At 40.2% G+C, this 27,253-nt stretch overlaps 1 protein-coding gene across 2 annotated transcripts in view; it reads left to right on the forward strand.

The window, feature by feature from the left end:
• The first annotated feature begins 262 nt into the window (after positions 1-262).
• KCTD16 (potassium channel tetramerization domain containing 16) overlaps positions 263-27,253 on the forward strand; it is a 306,144-nt gene continuing 279,153 nt past the window's right edge. The window contains exons 1-2 of one of the 2 annotated variants that reach the window (XM_008255161.4): positions 263-1,090; positions 1,414-2,559. In XM_008255161.4, the coding sequence (XP_008253383.1) occupies positions 1,728-2,559 (832 nt within the window). In that variant the 5' untranslated portion in view covers positions 263-1,090; positions 1,414-1,727. The remainder of the gene's footprint in view (positions 1,091-1,413; positions 2,560-27,253) is intronic. The other variant, XM_051843457.2, reaches the window with a different exon arrangement.

A 27,253-nucleotide genomic window follows, 5' to 3' on the forward strand; every position in this document is an offset into this window, starting at 1 on the left:
TAATCCAGGGATTTTAAATAACCTGCTTGAGCATCAGGGTCATTTATGTGACCCCTTTAAAAAAAAAAGCTTTAGAAGGGACGCTTACGTTTCAGCAGGAACTCAGGGCATGTGAAAACCGTTTGTTGATTAAAAAAAAAAAAACACTCGTGCTCCTCGGAGCACGGCGGTGGTGGGCTCTGCTGGGGGGTGGTGGAGGGAGTGACTGGAAGAGGGCCTTGGAAACTCCAGACTCCGGAGCGAAGTGGCTGCGCGGCGCGGCGTCCCCGCCCCAAGCCCGGGACCAGCGCCCGGCAGTCGCGTGCCCCGCACCAAGCGCCGCGTCCCCGTGCGGTCCTGGCAACCTGTCACCGCCGAGGACGTGACTCGGAGCTGCCTCCGCTTTCTCCAAGCCGTATTCCTTTAAGATGATGTAATAGTCATTTCCCTGGATGGTTTCTTGCCTGCACTGCTGAAACAACAGCATCCGAACTGCACTGGGAACTGTGGAACCACCCAGCTCCGCCGGCGGAGAAGCCGAAGCCCCGAGCCCCCGCCGGCATCGCTACGCTGCGGCCGCCTCAGGCTCCACCGGCTCCTGCCTGGCCGGGACCATGGGAGTCCGCTTGCCCCTGCGGGCAGGTGGGGTGGCTGCCTGGGACCCCAGCGGGGCACAGCTCTCTGTCCTTCTGCCCCTGGGCTTTTTGAAAAGCTTCTAAGTCCCGGGGCCTCCTGCAACTCTCTTCTCTTTTAAGGATCTTTTCTAAAGGTTTGGGATTTTTTTTTTTCTTGGAGAAGCTTCGGTCGAATATTTTCCTCTGCTTTACTTCTTCAACTTACCCTGCTCTCATCGTGGTTTAACTTTTTTTGTGACTTGTTTTAACTTGAGAACACGTACATACATTCATACATATAGATCTATATAAATACTTATATAATATATATATATAATTATTTTCTAAGCACACGTCTCTCTGGCACTTTTCATTGATACCTCTGTCCTTCACCTGTTTGGGATTTGACAAGATCCAGACTCAGTGTCGCTGTGGATTCTGATTGCTTTGCAAATGGTTATCTCTTCACTAGAACTGGGGCTCCAGCACTCACTAAGGTAAGTGCCAAGACTTAATGATTTTCTTGTCCAGTTGACCGAATGATCCCTTGTTAGAAGTTGACAGTTGCATATTCCTTTTGAATGCATAATTACAAATAGAATTGTTTTTTTAAGACTAAGGGCTGGATCAAACATACAGACACAAAATAGCATGAGACAAGCTACAATTTAGTTGAAGAACAGATGAAATCAGTTCCAGGACTGCTTATGTAAAATATCTCTCCCTCCTTCTATTCATCCCTCTCCTACCCCTCCCCCCCAGAAGTCTCTTTCTGACTCATTCTGGCTTTGGGGAAATAATTTATTCTCTCTTCCTTCAGAAGGACTTCAGAGTAACTGGAGAGTTGGCCAGCTTTGCCTACTGAGCGTGATGGAAGATCTGATGCAGATGAGTTGATTGCATTCCATGAAGTAATAGCTACCACCCTCCAGGGCTTAAGCAACATTTTCAGCATCCATTCACCTGTGGACGCTTCGAAATTTTGCCTTATTGGGAAAAATATCTGGGTGAAGAGGAGATTGCTTTTAAGAAGTTAGCATCCTTTTCCCTCCCTTACAAGTTGAGGCAGAGGATAAGGCTGTGACTCCAGTGGGCTGTACCTTTAAATCAAAATAGAAGAAGAAGAAAGGGACAATGGCTCTTAGTGGAAACTGTAGTCGTTACTATCCCCGGGAGCAAGGGGCCTCAGTTCCCAACTCCTTCCCTGAGGTCGTAGAGCTGAATGTTGGGGGTCAAGTTTATTTCACTCGCCATTCCACACTGGTAAGCATCCCTCATTCCCTCCTGTGGAAAATGTTTTCCCCAAAGAGAGACACCGCTAATGATCTAGCCAAGGACTCCAAGGGAAGGTTTTTCATTGACAGAGATGGATTCTTGTTCCGTTATATCCTGGACTATCTCAGGGACAGGCAGGTGGTCCTGCCTGATCACTTTCCAGAAAGAGGAAGACTGAAACGGGAGGCTGAGTACTTCCAGCTCCCAGACTTGGTCAAACTGCTGACCCCCGACGAAATCAAGCAAAGCCCGGACGAGTTCTGCCACAGTGATTTTGAGGATGCCTCCCAAGGGAGCGACACGAGAATCTGTCCCCCTTCCACACTGCTCCCTGCTGACCGCAAGTGGGGTTTCATTACGGTGGGTTACAGGGGATCCTGCACCTTGGGCAGAGAGGGGCAAGCCGATGCCAAGTTTCGCAGAGTTCCCCGGATTTTGGTTTGTGGAAGGATTTCCTTGGCAAAGGAAGTCTTCGGAGAAACTTTGAACGAAAGCAGAGACCCTGACCGAGCCCCGGAAAGATACACCTCCAGATTTTATCTCAAATTCAAGCATCTGGAAAGGGCTTTTGATATGTTGTCCGAGTGTGGATTCCACATGGTGGCCTGTAACTCATCGGTGACAGCATCTTTTGTCAACCAATATACAGATGACAAGATCTGGTCAAGCTACACTGAATACGTCTTCTACCGTAAGTGCTCAGGGTTCCGTTTCTCTTTCATGTGTATCAGTCTCTTCACAAATGTTTACGGCCTGCACGCTCTGTCAGTATCGAAGCAACACTCTGGGGGATTGTTCTATTTCTTGAGTAAGAGCTAGAATATTAGAGGCTACAATTCAGCTGTCATGGCTTACCTAAGGCATGTTTTATCCATTTTTCCAATGCTCACAGAATATTCAAAGACCTCCAAAATCACAGGATGCAGATAAGATTGGTGTGGAGGGAAAACAAACAAGTAGGCTTTGTTTTATTGCCCTTTTCTAAATTATGAGGAGAAAGTTGACGATTGTATAACTTGGCTGTTGGTCCACGAGAGTTTGGTAGACACATCAGTAGACACTGCTTACTCTTCTTCTAGATGAACTTTGGGTTCCATTAAGCTTGTTTCCAAGGCTTGCCTGCATCAGGGGCTTTCAGAGCACAAATGGATGTTGTACTGAGTGGTGTAGTCTTGGCTAGATGGCAGTATAGACTGCAGAAAGGCCCCTTTCCTCCCCCCAGGTCTGAAATTGGCTTTTCTGGGCTTTACAAATCTGCTATTTGATTCTTTAGTATTTTGTACTGAGACTGGAGTTGCACTGCAGATTTAATTAAGCTGAGCTTCATTTGAGACCCAAAAGGAAGTAGATCCTTGAGAACTGTCAATCCCATGCAAACACCTTCAGACAGCTGAGGTGAAATAATTACTGACGTAAAAGGAAACCAGAGTGGGGAAGAAAGAAACAATTATCTTATGAATGCCTTTTAAGTAAGGGGTTCATAGAGGTCAGTTTCTTTGCTTAAATGAAGACTTATGGTGCCAGTTGCCTTGTTTTATGAAATGGCATTATTTTGAGCTGCAAACTCTAAAGCATTGATGTCTGAAGGGAGAACAGTAAATCAGCCTGTGCTGTTTAGTGCTTGATTTAACTGCTGATTTCCAGCAGGTCTGGGAGTTGGGTGAGGTGAATTCCGTGAGGAACACATATTTCCAGTGTTAACATTTTCTCTATTCTTTTGGTTAAAGCAAAATCTGAATTTGGGGCAAAAATGAAAATTTCTATAAATACAAGTATGGGATTGAATTTCTTAGACTGTGCTTCTGCCTCTAGCTGTAGTTTTTTGTTTTTTTTTTTTTTTTCTTTTGGAGATTATGCCAGGGACCTTGGTGAAGAGGTCCCGGGAAGTAGAACTGTGCTATACTGGGCTACCACACATTGCGTGTTTAGCAGTGAAGACACACGGGTTGGATAGACAGGACAGCCTGTGGGGAAAAGATGAAGTCAGCTATTGGTGCAGGAGGATAGTGATGCATGATAACAGACATTGTGTGGCCCAATAACCCTATCTATGGCCTGAATCTATAAGCTGTATCTTTCTTTATGCCTGAGCTTAATCAGCAGGTACTGCTTTCTTCCCTCTGGCCAATTTTCCACTAGTGTGGAGATAAGACTCTGGGCTTTTAGCCTTCTGTTGAGGAATCTGATGTTATCTGTGATTCTGGGGAACAGATATCATCCCCAAACTTTTTGGGAAAATGCATCTCCAACGGAGTTAAAATGGTGTGGGATATTTACTGTGTTGCCTAGTTTCTACTTTTTGAAAGCAAAGCATCCTAAGACGTTGCTGCCAAACAAAGAACATACCAGTCAAACCCCCGAAAGGACCACAGTTGATTTCGCATCACTTGCTCACTTACATGAGACCTGCAGTTGGAAACATGTTTGCCGCTAGCTCAGTGGCATTTGTGTGTTCATCAAAGGCTCATCTGTCTAACACTGTGTCCTCTTTAGATTGCTCTGGAAAGGCTCTGCTCTCCTCATCCTGTAATTGCTTCCTCCTCTTTTGGATCGCTGAGAAGCTGCCAATAAGCAGTTTGCTCTCCACGTCTCCAGGGACAGGCTAGCACATAATGCACAGGAACTTCATACCAATAGCATGTATCTTGCAGATGATAAACTTCCCCTTCGAACCCTATATCCAGAGCTAAGTGTTAACTCTTCCTCTGTCTTAGGACCAATAAAACTGACAGCTGGCTTTCTAGGGTGCATAACAGCTTCCGTGCAGCTGCTTAGCCATAATTATTTAATTAGAAGCTGCCAACTGTGCCTATATAAGCATTAATTCATCAAGCTGTTGTACTCGGGTTAATGGGCCAAAACCATGGGAGGTGCTCTAAAGCAGGGAGTTGCCTATATACAAAGACGATTTTCTCACAGGAACTCAACTTCCTCCTGGGTTTAGGAGAGAGAAGTATATACACATATACTCCTTAGATGGAAAGGATTAACTCCAAGCGGGCATATTCTTCTAATAACCCAGGAAATAATGCAAAGCCACTTGGTATAAATCTATATTCAGTAAAAAAAAAAAAAAGATCAGCAAAAAATTAATGCATTACATATGGTGGTTGACAGTCATAGGGAGAGATGTTTTCTTTCCATTTGCCTATGTTCTAAGTTTTCCAAAGGGAACATGGGAGATCAAAATCTAACTATTGATTATTAATGTGCTAGAATCTTACTTCATTTAAATTTTTGTGTGGACCTAGGTTTGATGGTCAACATGAGGCAATGGTAAGTGAAATATGTTATTACAGAACCGTAAACAATTGAAAAGCCAATAGGTTCTGACGTGTTTAAGAGGGAGGTAAGAAATGTGTTTGTCTATACCACTCACATACCAAAATATGATATGTCAGATGCCATGGATTGTAAATCACTTAACTACAACCAGAAAACTTAATATGAGTGATATGGTGGCATAGAAAAGAAACATTTACCCTTGGGTTGCCTTACAGAGTATTTTAGATATGTGTCCTGTGTTTTAATTTAAAACCATGAGAATGTACATTTTCTCATTTCAGTGACTGTACTGAAGGTAATATATCATTAAATTCAGACAACACCATCTTTGATTCCCCTCTAAATAAAATGGGAGCTCAGTAGTTTGGAAAAGAGAAGTCCTGATTTGAAGCCAGATATTCAATAGCTGTTCAACTGCTTAGAAACACAAGAATAGTTGCATGGAAACAAGTGAACTCTTTCTTTCTAGAACCATCTTCCATTGCCTCAGAGGATGGGAAGATTGTTCTTGGTTGAAGAAAATTGTGCACTTTGCCTTACGCCTCCTCATGAGTGAGCTACTTTAGCTGATAGCCTGAAAGCATGAAGATCTGAAGGCATTTGTCTCTAAAAAATAATTGTATTACTATGACCCATATGTAGGGAGTTTAATTCACAGGACACTTGTCCAAAAATATGCACTGTGAATTATGGGAATTACAGAAGAAAAAACACAAAGTCATCATTTTTAAAAACAAATGGCTCTGTATTTTAAGATTCTTCTGCAAAATTCTCTAAATTATATAGATAGTTTATACATGCCTTTAGGGCTACTGATTAGTAAGAGTATTGGAGAAAAGTAGATTGGAAAATTATTTCCCACTTAGAATTGAGCTGTGTGACCTTGTATTGGAACCAGATACTTGTATATGATTATGGCTGATGTGAATAATTTACGGCAACTTGAATCCCAAAGCTTCATTTGAAGCTTTTAGAGGAAAACATGTGGAAATGCATCTATCCCAAGATGATTCCAGCTTTTTCTCCTGGTTACTTGAAAGACACCATTCATAACTCAAATGTCTCACACCCATTGAGCTACAATATTGACACAGGGACAGCATGGCTCAAAGAGTACGCTTTTTGCGGCTTGGTTTGTCACCAACTCATCTCCATTTTCTTTCGCTTTTTGCTGTCCTCTCATGAGTAAGTGCTCTTTTCATTCTATTGGAGTCATTACTGGTCTCCAGTTCTTTTCCTCCAAGCCATAATGCAATCTTGTCAGGAAAAATTCTGCTCTGTCATTACACTTAGAATGCTTTCAAGGCCTGGTGTTACTTTTCCCAGGGGTACTGGTTCAAGAGAGTGCTTCTCCTAGTTGTAAGTCAGGCAGGCTTTTACCTTGAGGTTGGAAGGTTTCTTAATTGGTAATTTTTGGAAACCACAATTTAGGTATGAAGCTTCATTGTGGAGTCACTTTAGACCTACACCGAGGAAGATATTATGTGGTGACAGTGCAGGAGCAATGATGCATTGTTTTTTATTTCTTTAAGGTGCTGTGCACTGAGAATTAGGCTCAATAAAACAGCAATGCAAACATGTTAGTCAAATATCTTATTAATTTTAATTTTATTTTATACTGCTTTTGCTTCCATGTCAACCAAGGTCTCTTCCTTGAGTCCAGTCTCTTAGGGGAGGTGATAAAAATCGTTTCTTCCCGAGTGTTTGTCCTCACTGGATGGATCTAGCAGCAGAAGCATCAGTAGGACTGGCGTGCATGCAGAAAGTGGGGAGGTGACTCTGAGATCACCCCCACATGTCCTGATACATTGAAATGCATATGTCAGACTGGAAAGATAACACCAAATGTTCCTGACAGCCTAGGGAGGTTTGGATCTTACCAAAGACATGAGAAACAGAAATAACAGGCTATGCCTCAAAGCCAAAAACACAAAACCACTTACAAGCACAAAACTCAGAAAGCAGTAACTATGCATAGACAGACTGTTAGTCCGAGGTATAATTAAAAAAATTTTCCTGAAGTTGAAAATGAATGCTCAGTTCCTGCATCATAACACACTGTTGTTCTTTTCTTTGGTGTCTGTTATGGCTTTTCTCAAATATTTCATTTCTTGGCACACCAGTTAAAAATTTTTTTTATTACAGAACAGTTTCAAATTATCCAAGTGTAGAGATGATAGTATAATGAACGTCTATAGAACCAACGCCCAGCTCCAATAAGTACGGTTACCAACACAAGACCAGTTTTGTTTTATCTAGTCTTACTTACTTTCCCTCCTGTTTGACCTGGATTGTCAATCATTTCATTAACACACAAATACTGAATTTTAACTTTTACAATGTGATTTAAAAACATAATACCATATCACATACAAAAGTAATATAATTCTTCAGTGTCAACAGTTATCTAGTCAGTATTTGAACTTCCCTGATTTTCCTACAGTGTTTTCTTAAAATTGGCTTATTTGACTCAAGATTCAAATGAGCATCCACTGTGTTTAGTTGCTGTATTTCTTTATTCTCCCTTTTATGACTTATAGAAATATCACATGTAACTTAAATGCAACAAAGTATAAAATGTATGTATTTCTTCTAATTCCAGACTCCTATTGTTTCTTTCCCTTTCTCACTATTTTTTTTCACAGCTTATTTGTTTCAAAAAAAACTATGTTGCTCGTCACATCAAATATCCTGCATTCTGAGTGTTACTGGCCATCTCGATCATGTCTGTGATGTCATTAAGATATTTTCTGTTAACACTGTTTTTCTGTAAATGTGGTAGATCTAGAGTCTTGATGAGATTCAGTTTCAGTATTTCTGGCAAGAAATCATCATACAGAATGGAAAGTGTATATTTAGTTTGTATTGGTATATTGACATGCTGTATTTTATGAGGCAAAGGAAGGACATGTTTTTATTGTTAGATTTTTCATTGTTGTCCTATGGCTACATAGCACTTTGGGACTATTCCCTGTATTATACATGATGATTCTTTTGACCAATCAGTGCGAGGGCTCCCTAATTTTCCTTTTAGCTGTCCAAGAACTATCTAGTATCCACTGATATTCTCATTGTTGGACTGGGCTACCATCCGGAGTGCAGTGAGCCTCTTAAAGATATGTGCTGAGTCTTGTTGATGGACAGCAGGAATTATTTGGGTTTGAAAGTTCACCTTCTGGCTATTCTAATTTTACACTTGAATATTTTTGGATTCATTTGACTGTGCTGAAGCTGCACTGGATTCTTCATCTGTGAATTTCATGGGACATTATTTTCCTGTATCACAGTGCAGATAGTCACATGTTCCACTTGCATATTTACCTGTCTCTTTAACTGTAAGCTTTATGAAGATAGAAACTACACCCGTTCTGCTCATCATACCTGGTATAGTACCTGGCGTAAATGTAGGTACTTCATAATTTAGTTTTTAAAAAACAGTATAAATGCCTCCTGCAATATTCTGTTATGGTCATAGATGCCACTGTCTTGAATATACTGTTACATTCTCTTAGTAGAGGAACTAGAGCAATGATATTGTGATTAATGTTTTAAATAATAATAATAGTATTTCCTAATTTTCAATGAGTGTTAAGCATTTAACATAAAAATTGAATTCTCATTGAAAAGTGCTCTACTCTTAGCACCTGCACAAAGATTCTAGCTTTAGGGAAGTGGAAGAAGCTCTTACCAGCAGCAAAGTCTCCTGGGGTCTGCTTTTAGCTGATTTATCCAAGCAGGAGCAAATTGAAGCTGGGTGGGCTAGGCTTAAAGGAGAAACCCAGGAGGGACTCAGGATTCAGAAAAATGCTGCAAAATTGATAAAATAGCCCCCAAAGGAGAAGAGCTCTACTTGCATGCAAAATGTGCTGTGAGACTTGCCTTCTTAATTTTCTTTTTGCTCCGGTATTCCACTTTCTTCTTCTTCTCTTCCCAAAAGTGTTAGCCATCCTCCCTCGATGCCAGAGTCAAAGTGACATCATAGTTAGGAGCCTGGGTTTTGGAGCCCAGATAAAAGCAGGCTGTTTGCCCTGTAAACCTAGGCTTGAGCTTGGAGCTCAACTTTGCTTCCTTTCATGTTTCAGTGTCTTCCTGTGCAAAATGGAGATGATAGCAGTAGTCCATCCCCCCCCCCCATCATAGGGCTGTTGTGACAGTCATAAGAGTTGGTATGTATGGCATTTGCTTACAGCAATACCTAGCACCCAGCCAGTGCTAAACAAGTGTTAATACCTAAGAAGAACTCTGACAGTCCTGGCGTGGATGAGACATACATGCTGCCTTTCAGTAATTTACCTGCTTCTAACAGTCCTGTTGACTACTTTGCCCAGTCTGTTGTTCTGTGTGCTGAGACACACAAAACAAGCACATCTCAAAGTGGCCTTAAAAAGGAAAGTTTGTCTAGTATTATTACATCTGAATAAACAAAAGTAACCCCCTCAAAAGGCTTCCAGTTCTGGTAACTCTGCACCCACCTGGCTGCTCCATAATGGAAGTCATTAGATTGTTTTTTCCCACACCTGGCTTTCAACCTGTGGATTTTCAGAACCTAAGATAGTATGTGCTGGGATTATGGCACATCAAGCTCAGATGGTGCTTGAGACCACATATCCCCTACTGGAGGGCCAGTTCTAGTCCCTGCTACCCCAGTTCTGATTCAGCTTCTTGTTAATGTACCTGGGAAAGCAGCAGAAGATGGCCCAAATATTTGGTTCCTGCCACCCACATACTAGATTGGGATGGAGTTTTGGGCTTCTGGCCTTGATTTGACCCTGCCCTGGCTATTGTGGGCATTTGGGAGTGGACCAGAGGATGGAAAATCTGGCTTTGCCTCTCATGTAAATAAATGCATTTTAGGGGGAACAATTAAGAATACAATTAAATATACATTCAGTCACTGCTGAATTATGATTACCTTTTATGAGTATCAGCCAAGAGAGTATTTTTCCTGGTGACAGAATGGTTTTAGGGTGCATCACTGACAATACAATCATTTAAATAGCTCCAGAAATGAAAACAAGACTTTTTGCCTCACACTGTGAGTAGCTGTGCATCGTGGCCTTAAAAACAAATAAGGAACAAAAAAGGAAGTAAGATTGCTAGTAGGGGGTGGTGCTGTTAATGTGTGACCTGTTTAAAAGCTGCCCCAATGGGAAAAAATTCACACTTTTCAGCTTTTATTCATCAATCTCATTCTGAAGCCAAAAGTTATATTAATTTCCCCAGGCCATGTTATAGCAACATTGCATTTTGAGTAAATCTGATATAATGTGATTAGGAGCTGGTTATATTGATGAAAATAGAACACAACACACTGTATGTAATTCGATGGCAAACTTAAGTGACTTCCCAGCTATTTAATATTGTGTTTTAGACAATGTGAACTGACCTAATTAACACTGCTAGACAACCAAATAGGAAAAAAGGAGAGCTAAGCTTTGGTAAGGGTAACTTTTTGGATTTTGTTGTCATTGTTGCTGTTGTTTGTAAAATGGTTCCTGGAGCAGCAGATAAATCCTAGTGATCAGAGCTGGTGCTGTGGTGTAGTGGGGTAAGCTGCTGTCTGCAGCACCGGCATTCCATTTGGGCAATGACTGGAGTCCTGGCCATTCCACTCCCAATCCAGCTCCCTGCTAATGCTCTTGGGAAAGCGGCAGAAGATGGCCCAAATTCTTGGATCCCTGCACCCACATGGAGACCCAGAAGAACCAGTGGATGGAAGATCTCTCTCTGTCCCTCTCTTCTCTCTGTAACTCTGCCTTTCAAATAAATGAATCTTAAAAAACAAGAAGCAAGCCTAGTGATTAGGATAAAGAAATGGGGGCATGTGTGTGTTAGAATGTGGCAGAGGCATTGAATTAAGACCAAGGGAATATTATTTTTACCTTTTGGAGATTTATTTATTTATTTAAAAGGCAGAGTTACAGAGACTGAGGGGTAAGATAGAGAGAAGGTGAGAGAAGGAGAGAGAAGAAGAAAGAGAGAGAGAAAGAGAGAGAGAAACAGAAATGATCGATCTGCTGATTTATTTCCCAAATGGCCATAATGAGCAGGGCTGGGCCAGGCTGAAGCCAAGAGCTTCACTAGGTTCTCCCACATGGTTGCAGGGGCCCAAGTACACAGGCTATCCTCTGCTTCTTTCCCAGGCATATTAGCAGGGAACTGGATAGGAAGTGGAGCAGCTGGGACACAACCCTGCATCCATAGGGAATGCCACTGTTGTAGGCAGTAGCTTTACTTGCTACACCACCGTGCCAGCCAAGGGAATATTCTTGAACTTGAGGAGGTGTTGCGGAGTTCTGAGAATACTCCAAATAGAACAAGTGCTGACCTACAACACAAAACACATCAAAGCACTGGTCAGGCATCATTGCTAATTTTCTTTTGAGCTTAAGCATTCAGTTACGATAGTTAAAGACATTTTTCTATGAGTATATACTTGCAAATTTACACCATAAAGCAAATGAAAATTAGAATTTAGTTTCCATTAATTTCTGAAGTAGGTGAAATATGCTTTCCCCTCCTCTAAACAAATGGTTAGAAAGTTATTGTTATTTGTTTGAATTATGCCTTTAAAATGAGCAGTTTTACTTAGCTTTTATATGTGGCTATTCCTTGTGGCATGGCGAGGGAATGACTGATAATATAATGTGTCAACACTATTAGGCCTACTTTGGACACTCAAATATATTTGAAAATATCTTGTTGATTCACACTTATGAGGACCTGTCTGATATAAAGTGCCTCTTTAGAGGACTTCCCATTTATGATGGGTAGAGATTCTCTTATCTGTATGCAAAGGATCAGTATTCTCATTCACAAACTCTTCATGTTAATGATTGTCAAGTACATCTCCACAATCTGCCGGGGAAGTGATTAACATTCTGCACAGATTAGACTGGTTTGAAACTTCAGACACTTGAAACTTTGCTTCATCTTCACCCTTCCACACAGACCAGAAAACAAAATGAATATCAAGTATACTCACGTTTTATAATGCATCTTCCCCCTCCCCAAGAGAACTTTTATTTAATGAGTACAAATTTCATAAGAACAGCTTTAGGAATATAGTGATTCTTCTCACCATACCTGCCCTCCCACCCCTACTCCCACCCTACCTCCTCCTCCCTCTCCCATTCCCAGTCCCATTCTCCATTAAGAAAAAAAAACTGTTAAAGTCATTGTTTCTTGAAGTGTCAATTTCATTGCTACAGATTTCCTTTTAGGTGCTTTATTAGTTCTCACAGGTCAGGGAGAACATATGGTATTTGTCACTTTGGGACTGGCTTATTTCACTAAGTATGGTGTTTTCCAGATTCATCCATTTTGTTGCAAATGACCAGATTTCATTTTTTTATACCACTGTGTAGTATTCCATAGAATAGATATCCCATAATTGCTTTATCCAGTCTTCCGTTGACAAGAATTCAGGTTGATTCCATGTCTTAGCTATAGTGAAATGAGCTGAAATAAACAGGGAAGCAGGTAACTCTTTTATTTGTTGATTGCACTTCCCTTGGGTAAATTGCCAGGAGTGGGATGGCTGGATCATATGGTAGGATTATATTCAGATTTCTGAGATATCTCCAAACTGACTTCCACAGTGGTTTTTCCAGGTTACATTCCCACCAACAGTGGATTAGGATATCTTTTCTAACACATTTTGACATCCTTTTATCACAATAGGCAGATTATGTTGATGGGAGTTTTGTGTTGATAGTTTTCTCCCTATCTTCTGGCTACATGAGAAAATGTCAGGCACCCTGTGAACTTGCTCTGCTGTGTGCTTTTGTGTGTGTTAGGTTCCTAGATACTTCTGTAATGATTGATGCGTACACTTTGGGAAATATTTAATGAACACTTACAATGTACCTGAGATTGCATTCAGGGATTCACCTGTGAACAGAATCATTTGGTCAGTCTTTTCATGGACTTAAAATTTAGGGAGAGATTAGTAAGTGGTACATTTTAATCCAGTATGAGGTAGAAGTGTGAGTTCAGAGTAGAGAGGGAGTTCCTAAACTGAACTTGAGGTGTGAGGCGTTTAAGCTCAGTTTAACAATAATACTTATAGGGAAGAAACCACTTAAATTTTGAATGTATTTTTTGACTTTAAGATACTAGCTGGTTAATGAAGTTGTAAAAGTTATATCCTAGGATGGCTTAGAACTACTTTAAGATCATTAATAATTGTGCCATCTCTCTTTGAATTAGATTTTTCCTAATTATAGCTGTGTAAATTACTTTAGCTATATCAAAAATCAATATTATTCTTTTTTAAACTATTCATCTCTGTCTTCCATTCAGACCTTTTTATTATAAGAGTATATAAGTCCAAATGATGCCTAGATGACTGTTAATTGATTTTAAAGGAATTTGACAATTGTGCTGTAGTTTCCTTTTATAAAGATACTCAGAATGGTACATGTCATTATTATTATTATTTTAAATTTAGAAATTACTGATTTACCTTGTCAGTTTTATCCATGATTCATTTCTAGCCCCAAATACAGTGCTGAACAAGCAGAAAGTGTTTAACAAGCATTTATTGAGTGAACAAATACTCTTATAACACTGCATTTTTATTTCATTCCTAAAAAATTTTATGAGCATGCAATTCTTGTACATTTTCGTGGGTGCAGTCAGTGTTTCATCAGAGATAATAAAGTTTAAACTGACTCAACCAGGCAACTAGCTGTTCAGTTTCTTTATCTTTAGGTGTGGAGCTGAAAAGCTCCTGTCTTCCAGTTCATTATATAGCATAGAGTCCATTGTCATAAACTGGTGTTGAGCTACTGTGCCTGAAACACTAGAACTTGTTAGAGGGAGGCTGGAAAAAGGGCATTGAAACACAACGAGGAAGCGGTAACCAGGTAGTGGCGACGCTACACTTAACCAGAGAAAATGTGAAGTGTAAAATGATTGACATTTTCCTTACTGTTGACTTTAAAGCATCGGTGCACTTTGTGTGAGTGACAATAAAAAAAATGGCTGAATATACTAACGGCATCAGACCTCTCTGGATGAAAAGCTCAGCTCCACTACTTCCTACCAGGGCATGTTTGGGCACATGTCTTCATTTCATTACAAAAACAAAAACAGAAAGAAAACAAACAAAAAACCCCTGTTTCCTTACAGCTCAGGGCACTGCTCTGGAAAGGGGGACAAAGCAGCTTCCCTCACGGCACACTTGAGAGGACTGAGTGAATTGAGCCATCTTTGCAGCTTCAGTCGCATCACTTGGCAGGTTTTTCTCTAGGCTCTTCTGCAGGTTTTTTTTTTTTTTTTTTTTTTTTTTTTTTTTTTTTTTTTTTTTTTTTTTTTTTAACAGGCAGAGTGGACAGTGAGAGAGAGAGAGACAGAGAGAAAGGTCTTCCTTTTGCCCTTGGTTCACCCTCTAATGGCGCCGCAGCCAGTGCGCTGTGGCTGGCGCACCGCGCTGATCCGATGGCAGGAACCAGGTGCTTATCCTGGTCTCACATGGGGTGCAGGGCCCAAGCACTTGGGCCATCCTCCACTGCACTCCCTGGCCACAGCAGAGAGCTGGCCTGGAAGAGGGGCAACCGGGACAGAATCCGGCGCCCCGACCGGGACTAGAACCAGGTGTGCTGGCGCCACAAGGCGGAGGATTAGCCTAGTGAGCCGCGGCGCCGGCCCTCTCCTGTAGTTCTTTGGATCCAGCAGGAGAAGCTAAGAGAGCACGGACTCTTAGATGACGCTGCTCACCCCAAAATGTCAAGCTGCCCTCTGGTTCCTGTCTCCACTGTTCTCACATGCACTTCATGACCTAAGAGAAAGGAAAAGATCACATAGTGCACATTCCTGCAGGTCCCTCCATGTTCTTGCCTCTCCTGCCCCTTCTGAAGGTAGTCCTCCATCTCTACCCTGCTCCCACACCTGAATGGCTTCTTCGACAGCTCTGGACGCTGTGCTTGGGTTTCCTCTGCCCACAACACCCTTCTTTCCACATCTCACTTTTCTGAATCCTTCTCATCCTTCAGTGTCTAGCTATGATGGATTTCCCATTCAAAGCCCTTCTTTTACCATCCCAGCCACTTCCTAGACAGTGCCTTGTTCATTTCTGCCCTAGCTCTCTTCACCTATGTAATTACTTGCTTATTCTTTCTTTGTCTTCTCTCTCTCTCTCTCTCTCTCTCTGTTCTATTGTATCCTCAGTAGCTAGTACAGTACCTGGGGCACAGTAGATTAGTTAGATTCTTTTTCTGTTTTCCTGAACTTCTCATGTAGAATTAAAATATGAGATTTTTCTGTCATTGTGAAGGCAACTTATGACAACTTATGATGATGGCCACACACACACACACACACGGGGGTTTCAAAAACTTTGTGGAAAACAGAATTTAAAGATAATGTGAAGAGGTGGGCATTTGGCCTACAGGTAACCTGCCAGTTGGGGTGCCTGCATCCCATACCCAAGTGTCTGCATTTGAATCCTGGTACCACTCCTGACTCCATTTGCCTGCTGATGTGTACCTTGGGAGGTGTCAAAGATATGACTCAAGTGGTTGGATCCCTGCCATCCACATAGGAGCAAGTAGACGGGAGTGTTCTCTCTCCAACCCCTTAAGAAAAAAAAAAAGATAATGTGCATTTTCCATGATCTCCGTGTGTGTGTGTGTGTGTGTGTGTGTGTGTAAATCTGGCTAGTAAAGTAGAAACAAATGAGAGAAAAAGGAAAAGGGCAACACACCTTGAGACAGAGGATAAGATATGGATGGGACTGGGAAAGGTACTTTCATAAACTGTTTCAGCTCTCCAAATCTCAGGTACTTTAACTGTGGGTTAGCAGTAGTGGACCTGTGTAATTGCCTCATAGGTCCATAGAGTGAATAGCAAATAATATGATCTATGTCAAGTGACTGTGTTGCTTGATTAGATGACTATTATGCAGGCAGATTTTTATCCTCGCTTGAGTGAGCATCTAGAGAATGTCTTAAGAATGGATAGGTACAACCGAGAAGAGTGAGAATTGCCAAAGTATTCACCTATCAATGGTCCAAATAGGCAAACAGGTTTTATTTAATAGGACTCTAGCATCAACGCTATTGTGATGCAATATTGAGTAGCATGCAAAGAGATATATTGGGTATATTTTGGTTTCTTCTGTTTGTGTAATAATCATACACTTATGATATACAGATGCTGACCAGATGAATAAAAACAAATCCCTTACATAAGCCTAACAAACTATAATGCTGAATGGATGATTCAAGTTTATCTTTAATGCTACGCATGTACCAACCTGATTTGTAAAATCAGAGTGTCTTCGAGGGAGTGGGGGTGATGTACGATTTCATAACTCAGTTTCCTGTCTTTGAGTAGCCAGAATTTAGATGAAATCTTTATAAAAGTCAAAATAAAAAAAATCTTTAAAGTGGCACTGTTTTGATTGAAGTGAAAATTAGGAAGGGTAAGATATTTTTCCTTCTCCAATCTCTTTGGCTTTTCTCTTGGTAGTCCTTGAGCGTAATTTCAGAGAAGCTAGGGCTCTCTGTAGCTATTAGAAAAAATTTGTCCCCAACATTCTTAACAAATGGTAACTTTCCATCTTTTAAAAATTGGCTTTTGGCATATTTGTGGTCAGGTTCTTAGCTGTGTGGTTGTTTTTTTTAACTTGACTTACATTTACTTCTTGGCAAAAATGTAAATGAAGGCAATTTTAGAAAAACTAAAGACCAAACTTAAAGCAGTTTTACTTCTATTTTTGGTGTATTTCAGAGAAATATACCTTAATTATCCATTTTACATTTTTTGTAATAACACAAGCGATGGGAATTATTTGTATTGAAAAGGGGGTGTGAAAAATAGCTTCCACAACTGATTTTATACACTTGTAGTTTGGAATTGTGTTGTATATTGTGAATAAAGTCCAAGAGGGGTATGTTATTCTTATTAAATAAAGTATCTTTCCTTCCAAATAACTTATGTAACTGTCATAAAAGTCTCTGGTTAAAATTGTACTTTCCGCCCTTACATGAATAATTAATTATAAACAAAAAATAATATATTTTGGAGTTGTTTGGGAATAATCCCTTATACCAATCATGTTCTTTTGTATAAAAACAGCATGAGAAATTTCTTTTTATCATAGCTGTATTTTCCATTTTTTTTATAGTCTGTGATTTGCCTTGGTAATTTGCTTCTTTTTATGGGAAAATGATTTTTCCTTTAAAACAACCAGATGTAGTGTAATCAAATAATTGCTATTTTGACTCGCTACTACAGTCCTTTTTGGCTTCAGATAGAAATAAAAATATAGATATTTGAGGGTTTCAGGATATATTTAAATTCTGAAATGTTGACAGTAATCATAGGTATCCTTCATTGAACTGCATATCATGTTTCATGTAAAGTGTTTTCCATTTAACTCTCACAAAACCTGTACAACTAGAAACTGAGACTCAGAGGGGATTAACTTGTCCAGGATTCTGTACAGAAAAATACCTAGTATCACCCATCTGGCTGTAGATGTGAGAAAAGTTCATTGGTCGCTATGAGGATGGGGTAAGGATGGAGTGATGGAGACCAAGGCTGCAGTTAGAAGTAACCCTGTCTACTTGCAGATCCCGTGACTCTCACATGGGCTAGCAGCTGGTGTAAAAAGAACTCAGACCTCAGTTCCCTGACCCTAGTGCTGGCATTCTTAACTGTCTTGCCATAGCACAGAAATACCAGATGGCCATGCTGTCTTCTTCAAACTGCCAAGGCAGCTATTTGAAGGAACCACCTCACCAGTTTAAATGAGAAGCCCACATAAAAACTCCAGCAGGGTGTGCGGATGGTAGGGAGTGCTCAACGTGGATGATTTTTCTTTCTCTTTCCCTTTCAAATTTCAAGTCTTATAAATATGGTTTTCCCATAATACAACTTTAAAAAAAAACTAAACCAGATTGGGCTGAAATCTGCAAATCTGTCCTCAGTTACCCACACAGAACTTGTGGGATGCAGTCTCTTCTCCCAGAAACACCTACGCAGCATTATTTTTAAGAATTTGATTGCCTAGGTACCACAGACACAAAAAGACATAAGGCTTCATAACACAAAAGAGATGTCAACATTTGAAATGCAATAGGGCCAATGTATCCTTGTCTTCCTCCACTCTATCAAATAACTAAGCAAAAGTAAATAATATATATATGTGTGTATATATATATATATATGTCTTTAAAAATAGAAAGGCAAGTTAGCAGTTTACAATTCTAGAGTCAGTAGCAAGACAGAGTTGGGTCAAGTATTTTTAACCAAAATTAATCCAGGTGGCTCAAAAGGCATTATTGGCCCCCAGAGAAGAGGACATTTTTAAGCTTGAACCTGTGGCTAACTTGAAACTGTTATCATGAATCACAAAGTATCTTGAAAACAAGTTTCTCTTTTAGTATCCTGCCCTTTTTTGCATTTGGGAGAGTTATTTAGAAATGTAATTGTGGTATATTTTATGTTAAGAACAGTATTCCATTACTTTAGAAGTTTAATCATTACAGTAGGAAAGTTGCAATCAAAAACTAAGAAGAACAATTTGATTGTTTCAAACCAGTTGATCCTCTCAACACGTTTTCCTTCTGCATCTTGATAAACAGCATAGAATCTAGAGACAAGGAAGTATAGACTCTTGTTTTTCCTCATTTGTTATGGTTTTTATTTATCGCCTTTTAACTCCTAAAACATAGATGTAGATGTCAGTGATTGAGAGCAAATCACCCAGCAGGCACTGTGATAAGTGTTTTGTAGGTGTTAGAATGTTCTGTCTTTAGAATCCTTAGAAACATGATGAATTAGTGCTTATTTTCTCCATTTTACGTAGGAGAAAGCTGAGACCTCAAAGACCCTTACTCAAGTTTAAGCTAGCAAGCGATGAAGTCAGCATGCATGCTCTGGTCAAGTCAGTTTGACTCCAAAGAGTATAATGGCTTTCAATTGCGAAGTAGCATTGGATAGTCGGTAGCATACAGATTGTTCTACCGATGAGCTGGTATTTTTAAAGCATTTAGAACAATCACTGTAACATAGAACTATAATAGCTTATTAAATAAAATGAGTAATATTGTTTCTTAGATTGTCCACTATGAGCCTGAATCTGGAAGATTCTAAATTTGAAAAAAAAAATCTGCACCTGTCTGATTAAGTAATAATAGCTACATTTATGAGGGTAGTTTTATTTTTCTTTGCTAGGCTTTGTGACAAGAGTTTTCTGCATTATTCATTAATTCAACAAATTTTATTGAATAATTAATATATGCCAAGAAATGCTGTAGGCACTGAGGATTCAGCATGGTGTAAGACAAACATAATTTTCTGTCTTCAAGGAGCTTATATTCTAGGATGTGTGTGAAGTGGGAAATGTATAATTACAAAATAAATAAGTGGGATATAGGTTATGTCATATGGATGTGGAGATAATCACTGTGGAGAATGAGTCAGTATGGGTTTGGGGTGTGGGTTGTCATTTTCCATGGGAACCAGGGAGGTTTTCGTTGAAGTGATTAAATTTAAGTAAAGGCATACAGAGGGTCAAGTTTCCAACTCTGTGGCATCTGATAGGCAGAGGGAAAGGTATATTACAAGTCCCCAAGGTAAGTCTAATGGAGAAACAGCATAGGGTGGTTGTGTAGCTGGAGCATGTAATAGAAGGAAGAGAACTTATAGTCCTTTATAAGTACTTTGTTTTTTTAAGATTTATTTATTTATTTGAAAGAGTTATAGAGGAGTGGTAGAGTCAGAGCTCAAATTCTAGATGTTTTAAGTTGGAGGTGCTTCTTAGACATTCATGGAGATGTTTCAAGTAGGAAGTTGGATGTATGAGTTTATGATAGAAGGGTGATGTTCAGAGTTAAGATATCAATTTGAGAATCAACTGTATGAAGAAAGTATTTAAATCCAAAAAAGTAGTCAGTGTTTGGAGGAATGCTGGAGAAAAGATGGCAGGTTCAGCGACTGAAGCCTGAACCCTCATGTGTTAACATTTGGAGTTGGGAAAGAACCTGCAAATGAAACTTAAAAGTAGGAGCCAGTGAAATAGGAAGAGAACCAGAAAAATATGGTTTCTTAGAAGCCAAATGAAAACAGCATGCTTTAAGTAGGAGAGAGTGAGTCCTATCCTGCTGAAAGAGTAAGTTCTTTGAGGATTCAGAGTAATGCCCATTGGATATACCAATATCAAGTTCACTGAGGGGCTGGCGCTGTGGCATAGGGGGTTAAAGCCCCAGCCTGCACTGGTTCAAGTCCCAGCTGCTCACTTCCAATCCAGCTCTCTGCTATGCCTTGCGAAAGCAGTAGAGAGGATGGCTCAAGTGCTTCTGTCCCTGCACCCACGTTGGGGACCCAGAGGAGACTCATGGTTCCTGGCTTCAGAGGAACTCAGCTGTGGCCATTGCGGCCATTTTGGGGAGTGGGCCAGCGGATGGAAGACCTCTCTCTCTCTTTCTCTCTCTGTCTTTCAAATAAATAAAATAAATCTTTAAAAAAAGAAAGGTCACTGAGGACTTTGAAAACAATTTTTGTGAGCTGGTGAAGGCAAATGCCTTACTATGATTTTTTTTATATATATATATATATATAAATATATTTATATATATATAAATATAAATGGAGAGTAGAGTAAATGAGAAAAATGAGTGTAGGCATAATTTTAAAGAATTTTTGTTAGAAAGTGAAATATAGACATGAGGTGGTGGTAAAGAAAGTGAGAACGTGCAAAAGAGAGTTTTTCTAAGGTGATAGAAAAAACAATATGTTTTTATATCCATAGGAAGGATCCAGTGGTCAGAGAAAAACAGTGCAGGAGAGGGAAGAGATAACTGGAATGACATCCTTGAATATGTAAGAAGGAATGAGGTTGAGCTCATAGTTTACTCTTTGTTATGAAACTTGTTTGTTGATCCACAGTAGTGGGATGAATGAATATAGAATTGAATGTAGCAGGTATAATACATATGGTAATTATATACATATACATACACACATGTACAGAAAATATGTATATGAAGATAAAAGACAGGTCTGTGGGAGAGTGAATGAACTAGGGAAATGCATTATTGACTGGCAGCACAGAGGACTCATTTGAAGCAACTGACCATCAGGTAAAATGAGCTGACCCAGAGTGCTCTCCTGTTTTCTCCAGCCATTTGCAGCTGCTTGGGTGCAGGTGGGAGTGAGCCTATATTTGGTCCTAATCATAAGGTTTTCCACTACTAATGTTTAAGAGTCAGGTGTGTATGCAAGAGATGTGTCACAGTGATTGAGCAATGAATTTGATCTGGTGATAAATTCAGGGAGGCCATGAAGGAGTTGAGGGACATTGAAGTTCTCTATGGGGAAAAGGGCTTTTGGAATCTGAGACTGAAGAAAATGAGCCAAAAACGTGGGAGAAGATGATATCTGTTCAAACTTGGACAAATGGAGAATTAATTGATTAATAGTAATGCTATCCAAGATGTGACCATGAACATGAATGACTAAAGGAGGATATAATTTCTGCAAGAGGGGGATTAGAAGCACTCAGAGATCATCCATGGGGCTATTGAAAGTCCCAAGAATTATTTTACCTTCATAATGACTCTTATCTTAATTTTAGAGAGAAAATGTGAGACTAAGTGTTGGTAAATCAGTGCAAGTTTTTCAAACTAGGAAGCAGTACTACTGGGACTTGCATGTGGCTGTGGGACTCATCTTGCCCACTTTGCTCAGTGTGCCATTGTTGATTAAAAGGAGCTGAGGGATTTTCCATGTTTCGTGTCATTTGCCTAACAAATCTGTCATTTGCCAATGTAGACTTATTAGGCAACTACTGAACAGTAGTGCACTATATTCTTTCATGTTCTAGGGCGATAAGGATGAAATGTGTGGAACTGCAATTGAGAGTTCGCTTTCAGCTTCATCATAGTTTTTATCAGTATAGATGTATTTAATTATTTGACTATTTTAATGTATCATGCCCTTATCATTTCATAAAAATGACTTGATCAGCCCTTGGCCTGACTGTTGAGGAACAACTTACTATTTTATTCCTTTCAGTATTTTTTTGTTCTACTTTAATACCATTGGTTGAACTCTGTAATTAACACACAATTATTCTTAGGTGTTTAAATTTAACTGAAAAGTGATCCCTGTTAAATATAAGAGTGGGAATAAGAGAGGGAGGAGATGTATAGTTTGGCACATGCTCACTCGAACTTACCCTTAATGGTAGAGCTAGAAACGTGCCAGGGGGTTCCAATTCAATCCCATCAAGGTGGCATGTACCAATGCCATCGTACTAGTCAAAGTGATCAGTTTCAGTTCATAATTGATCATAAGGATAGGATTAAGTGTCAAAGGGATCACATAAACAAGACTAGTATCTGCTAATACTAACTGATAGAATTAAAAAGGAGAGAACGATCCAACATGGGAAGCAGGATACACAACAAACTCATAGACTGGCAAATGCCCTAAACAGCACTCTGCCTCAGAATCAGCCCTTAAGGCATTCGGATCTGGCTAAAAAGCCCATCAGAGTTTCCCAGGCATGGAAAGCCAAGACACTGTGGTAAAAAAATGACCTAAATGAAAGATCTCTGTGAGTGAGATCCCAGTGGAAAGAACAGGCCATCAAAGAAGGAGGTACCTTTCTCTGAAGGGAGAAGAGAACTTCCACTTTGACTATGGACTTGTCTAAATAAGATCGGAGTTGGTGAACTCAAGAGGCTTCCATAGCCTTGGCAGCTCATGACAAGAGTCTCATGTGATTACTGACGTCATAAATAAGAGTGTCAATTGTTAAATCAACAACGGGAGTCACTGTGTACCTACTCCCCATGTAGGATCTCTGTCCTAAATGTGTTGTACTATGTGAATTAACAGTAAAACTACTACTCAAACAGTACTTTATACTTTGTGTGTCTGTGTTTGTGCAGTCTGTTGAAATCTTTACTTAGAATATACTAAGTTTATCTTCTGTATATAAAGATAATTGAAAATGAATCTTGATGAAGAATGGGATGGGGGAGGGAGTGGGAGATGGGATGGTTGTGGGTGGGAGGGAGGTTATGGGGGGGAAGCTGCTATAATCCAAAAGTTGTACTTCAGAAATTTACTAAATAAAATATTTACTAAATAAAAGTTGAAAAAATGAGTAGAGAATAGAAAACAAAAATGCTGATATTTGTGATATGTATGTATCTCATAAATTTAATACAACTGAGATAAAAATGGAAACTTAAGTGGATATTGTTAGATTTAAGTCAGTTCAGGGAGTTTTCAATTATGAAGGAGAAAAAAACCTCAGTTTGAAAATAAATAAAATGTGGGACCTATATTTTAAAGATATCATATTAAAAAGAAGGTATTATTAGGCATGCTATTACTTTTTTCTTTTCTGATATTGGAATTCCAGTTTTGTAAGGTACAAATTTTGGTTTGATTTATATAGCTAGACATTTATGCATGAATTCAGGGAGATATTATATATGAATATATAGAATACTTTATAATATGGAAATAAAACTGGTATTGGAAAGAAAACAGAAGAAAAAATTCAGGAAACTCTAGAAATAATATTTGAAAGTTTAGTCTTGAGAAAGTATTTAATCATTATAGAATATTCAGGGATGTCTTTCCTGACGTGACAATTCTTTTTTTTTTTTTTTGAATAGGCAGAGTTAGACAGAGAGAGAGAGAGACAGAGAGAAAGAATTGGTTCACCCCCGAAATGGCTGCTATGGTTGGTGCACTGCACCGATCCAAAGCCAGGAGCCAGGTGCTTCCTCCTGGTCTCCCATGCAGGTACAGAGCCCAAGCACTTGGGCCATCCTCCACTGCCTTCCCTGGCCATAGCAGAGGGCTGGCCTGGAAGAGGGGCAACAGGGATAGAATCTGGTGCCCCGACCGGGACTAGAACCCAGGGGGCCGGCGCCGCAGGCAGAGGATTAGCCTAGTGAGCTGCAGTGCCGGCCCAAGACAATTCCTTTTTTAAACAATAATTTTTATTTATTTTTATCTACTTAAGAGAGAGAGAGAAAGAAAGAGGAAGAGAGAGAGAGAGAGAGAGAGAGAGAGAGAGATATTCCACCTGCACATTCAGTTCTCAAATGACCATCACAGCCAGGCTGGATCATGCTGCGGCTGGGAGCACAGTGCTCCATGTGTGTCTCCACGTGGGAGATAGGGGTCCACACACTTGATCTATCATCTATTGCTTCCTAGGCTGTATTAGCAGGAAGCTGGATCAAAAGCATAGTAGCTGGGACTTGAATGGCACTCTGATGTGGAATGCTGCAGCATCTGTTGTGGCAATCCTTAAGCAATGTTGCATAGAATAAAAAGGAGTTTGTCAGGCAGACAAAACAAGAAAAAGCATTGTAGGAAGAAGGATTATCAGTGCCAAGCATTGAGCTCATGTTAAGTTTGGCTTGTTCTCTGAATCCCTGTGTTGAACTGTAAGGGCAGAGAGTGACAAAGAACCCAGCAGATGGTGAAGGGAAATGGTATATGACATGTTAAGGTACTGTACTTCATCCCAGATGGTGGAGACATTTGTAGGCACCTAGCAACCACAGAACATTCTTATCAATGCCTGCCTTCTTTTTTCATCACTAATTTAGTGTTAGCCAAATTTGCATCACTGTTGCTTGATGCTTATCTAACTCTCTGTGAGATCCAATTGTATGATTTGAGGTACACTTTTCTGGGCCCATCCTCATAAATTTATTTTCTTTAACTATATGCCTGCTGAGTTTTCCTCTTTGTTAATTTAGGTGACAAATATTTTTTGAGTACCTTCTCTTTACTTGGTATGTTTTAAGTACTTGGGATTCAGGGTGAACCAAGTTCCTCTTCTTCAACAACCAAATTCTACTGGAAGAAATAGATTGATTGGCAAGTTAATATACAGATGCTTTGTTATTTAAAATTATTATTTCATAGTGATATTATCATTGCTTATCTGTGTCTTACGTTTCCAACTAGGTTTTAATCTAGTGACAGAGTCATGGCATATATTCTTAACTCTGTGGGTTAGAAGAGCCACGGCGGTATTAGTTTAAATCGCTATCCGTGAATACCACCTATAGGGTTTTGTGGGGAGCAATTCGGACTATACTGTTACTGGAATTAAGACTTATTCTATGCATCTGCTCTCCCACAATATGGCGCTGGGAGAGAAGAAAGAGGCTTCTACACAGCTGCCTCCAGTTCAGCCAATAAACTGTAGGACTTGCTCCTGATTGGAGAGCAGCGTACTCGGCGTGTGGGCAGCCGAGTTAGGATTGGCGGAGGAGGACTATAAAGGAGGAGAGAGACGGCATGCACCAGGAACATCTAAGGGGAACATCTGAAGGAACACCTGTGCAGCCCCCGAGAGAGCCGGCCGGCGGTGTGCCGCTCCCCTGCGGAAGTGGGGAATGTGGCAGGGGGAACTGCCCTTCCACGGAGGTGGAAGGGATAGTAGCCAACCCGGGAAGAACCAGCAGCAAACCCGGGGAGGGCCGAGCAGACGAAAGAACAGCGCAGGGTCCTGTGTCGTTCCTCCACGAAGACGGGGAGCGACATAATGGTGCCGTGACTCGGATATGAAGCCTAGGCAGGGTTTAGTGTCGTTCCTCCACGAAGAGGGGGAGCGACAGGTTTGCTTAGGCTGGGTATGAAGTTGATAAAGTCCCTCCCCATTGTTCCATTCTGGTATTAAAAATTTGAAATGAAATGTTCGTGAAATGAAATGAAAGCCTCATGTTAAAAAAGGACAAATATATTGAATCATGTAATTAACTCTACAGTAAGAAGAGGGAAGGGGACTGGCATCGTGCCACAGACACCGTCTGCCATCCTGGCATACTGTATCACAGTACTGGTATGGGTCCTGGCTTCTCTGATTCCAATCCAGCCACCTGCTAATGTGCCTGGGAAAGTAACAGAAGGTTGCCAAAGTACTTGAGGCCCTGCCACCTATGGAAGAGATTTCTATGGAGTTTCTGGCTTCTGGCTACCACCTGGTCCAGCCCCAACAGTTGTGGTCATTTGGGGAGCAAACCAACAGATAGATGACCTCTTTCTCTGTATCGCTCTGCCTTTCAAATAAATAAAAATAAATTTTTAAAAAGAAAGAAGAGGGAGATATTCTCAAAGCTTGAGTGTTCTTGCTACTTGATAAGATTTGCCAAAGCATAAGCTGTTCTTCCTTTAAAAATCCACACGTATGGTCCAATAAGTTCACAATGCTTCTTAAATTTGTTTTGGAGTTTCAGATATTCTCATAATTTTCAAATAACAAATCTACGAATTATAACAATAGTAGTTGCTAATATGTTTTGATCACTTACTTTCTAAGCATTTTGGATACATCTCCTGAACATACAAAGTAATGGGCTCAGGGTGGCTAAGCCAATTGCTGAATGTTACACAGCTTGTAAAAGCCAGAGCTGGGATTCAGGGTGGATCTATAAAAGTCTGGACTTTGAAGCTCGGTATTTTTATCCATACTGCTAGTTGGCCAAGCCGCCAGTGTTTTTCTTTCTGGCAAATAAATACCTTTTAATGAAACCTCAGGTATCTTCTTCTGTAATGTCTGATTTTAGTTCTCTTCTTCAAGTGGATTCTGTGGTCTTTAGAGTATTATGGTTCAATAGAAACAGAAGGTGAACCATGTATGTAATTCGATCATTTATAATAACCACGTGAATAAGTTTAAAAAACAGTAAAATTGAGTAAAATATTTTAAGCAAATATGTCAAAGCTATTATCATTTCAACACATTTCTAAATATTGTATTGTTTTACATTTTAAATTAAAATTCACATTAAAGTTAACATTAGGCCGGCGCCATGGCTCACTAGGCTAATCCTCCTCCTGCGGCACTCGGGGTTCTAGTCCCGGTTGGGGTGCCGGTTCTGTCTCGGTTGCTGTTCTTCCAGTCCAGCTCTCTGCTGTGGCCCGGGAAGGCAGTGGAGGATGGCCCAAATCCTTGGGCTCTGTACCTGCATGGGAGACCAGGAGGAAGCACCTGGCTCCTGGCTTCGGATCAGTGCAGTGCACCGGCCGTAGAAGCCATTTGGGGGGTGAACCAATGGAAGGAAGACCTTTCTCTCTGTCTCTATCTAAATCTGCCTGTCAAA

The sequence above is a fragment of the Oryctolagus cuniculus genome, chromosome 6 (genome assembly GCF_964237555.1).
Source record: "Oryctolagus cuniculus chromosome 6, mOryCun1.1, whole genome shotgun sequence".
NCBI lineage: Eukaryota > Metazoa > Chordata > Mammalia > Lagomorpha > Leporidae > Oryctolagus > Oryctolagus cuniculus.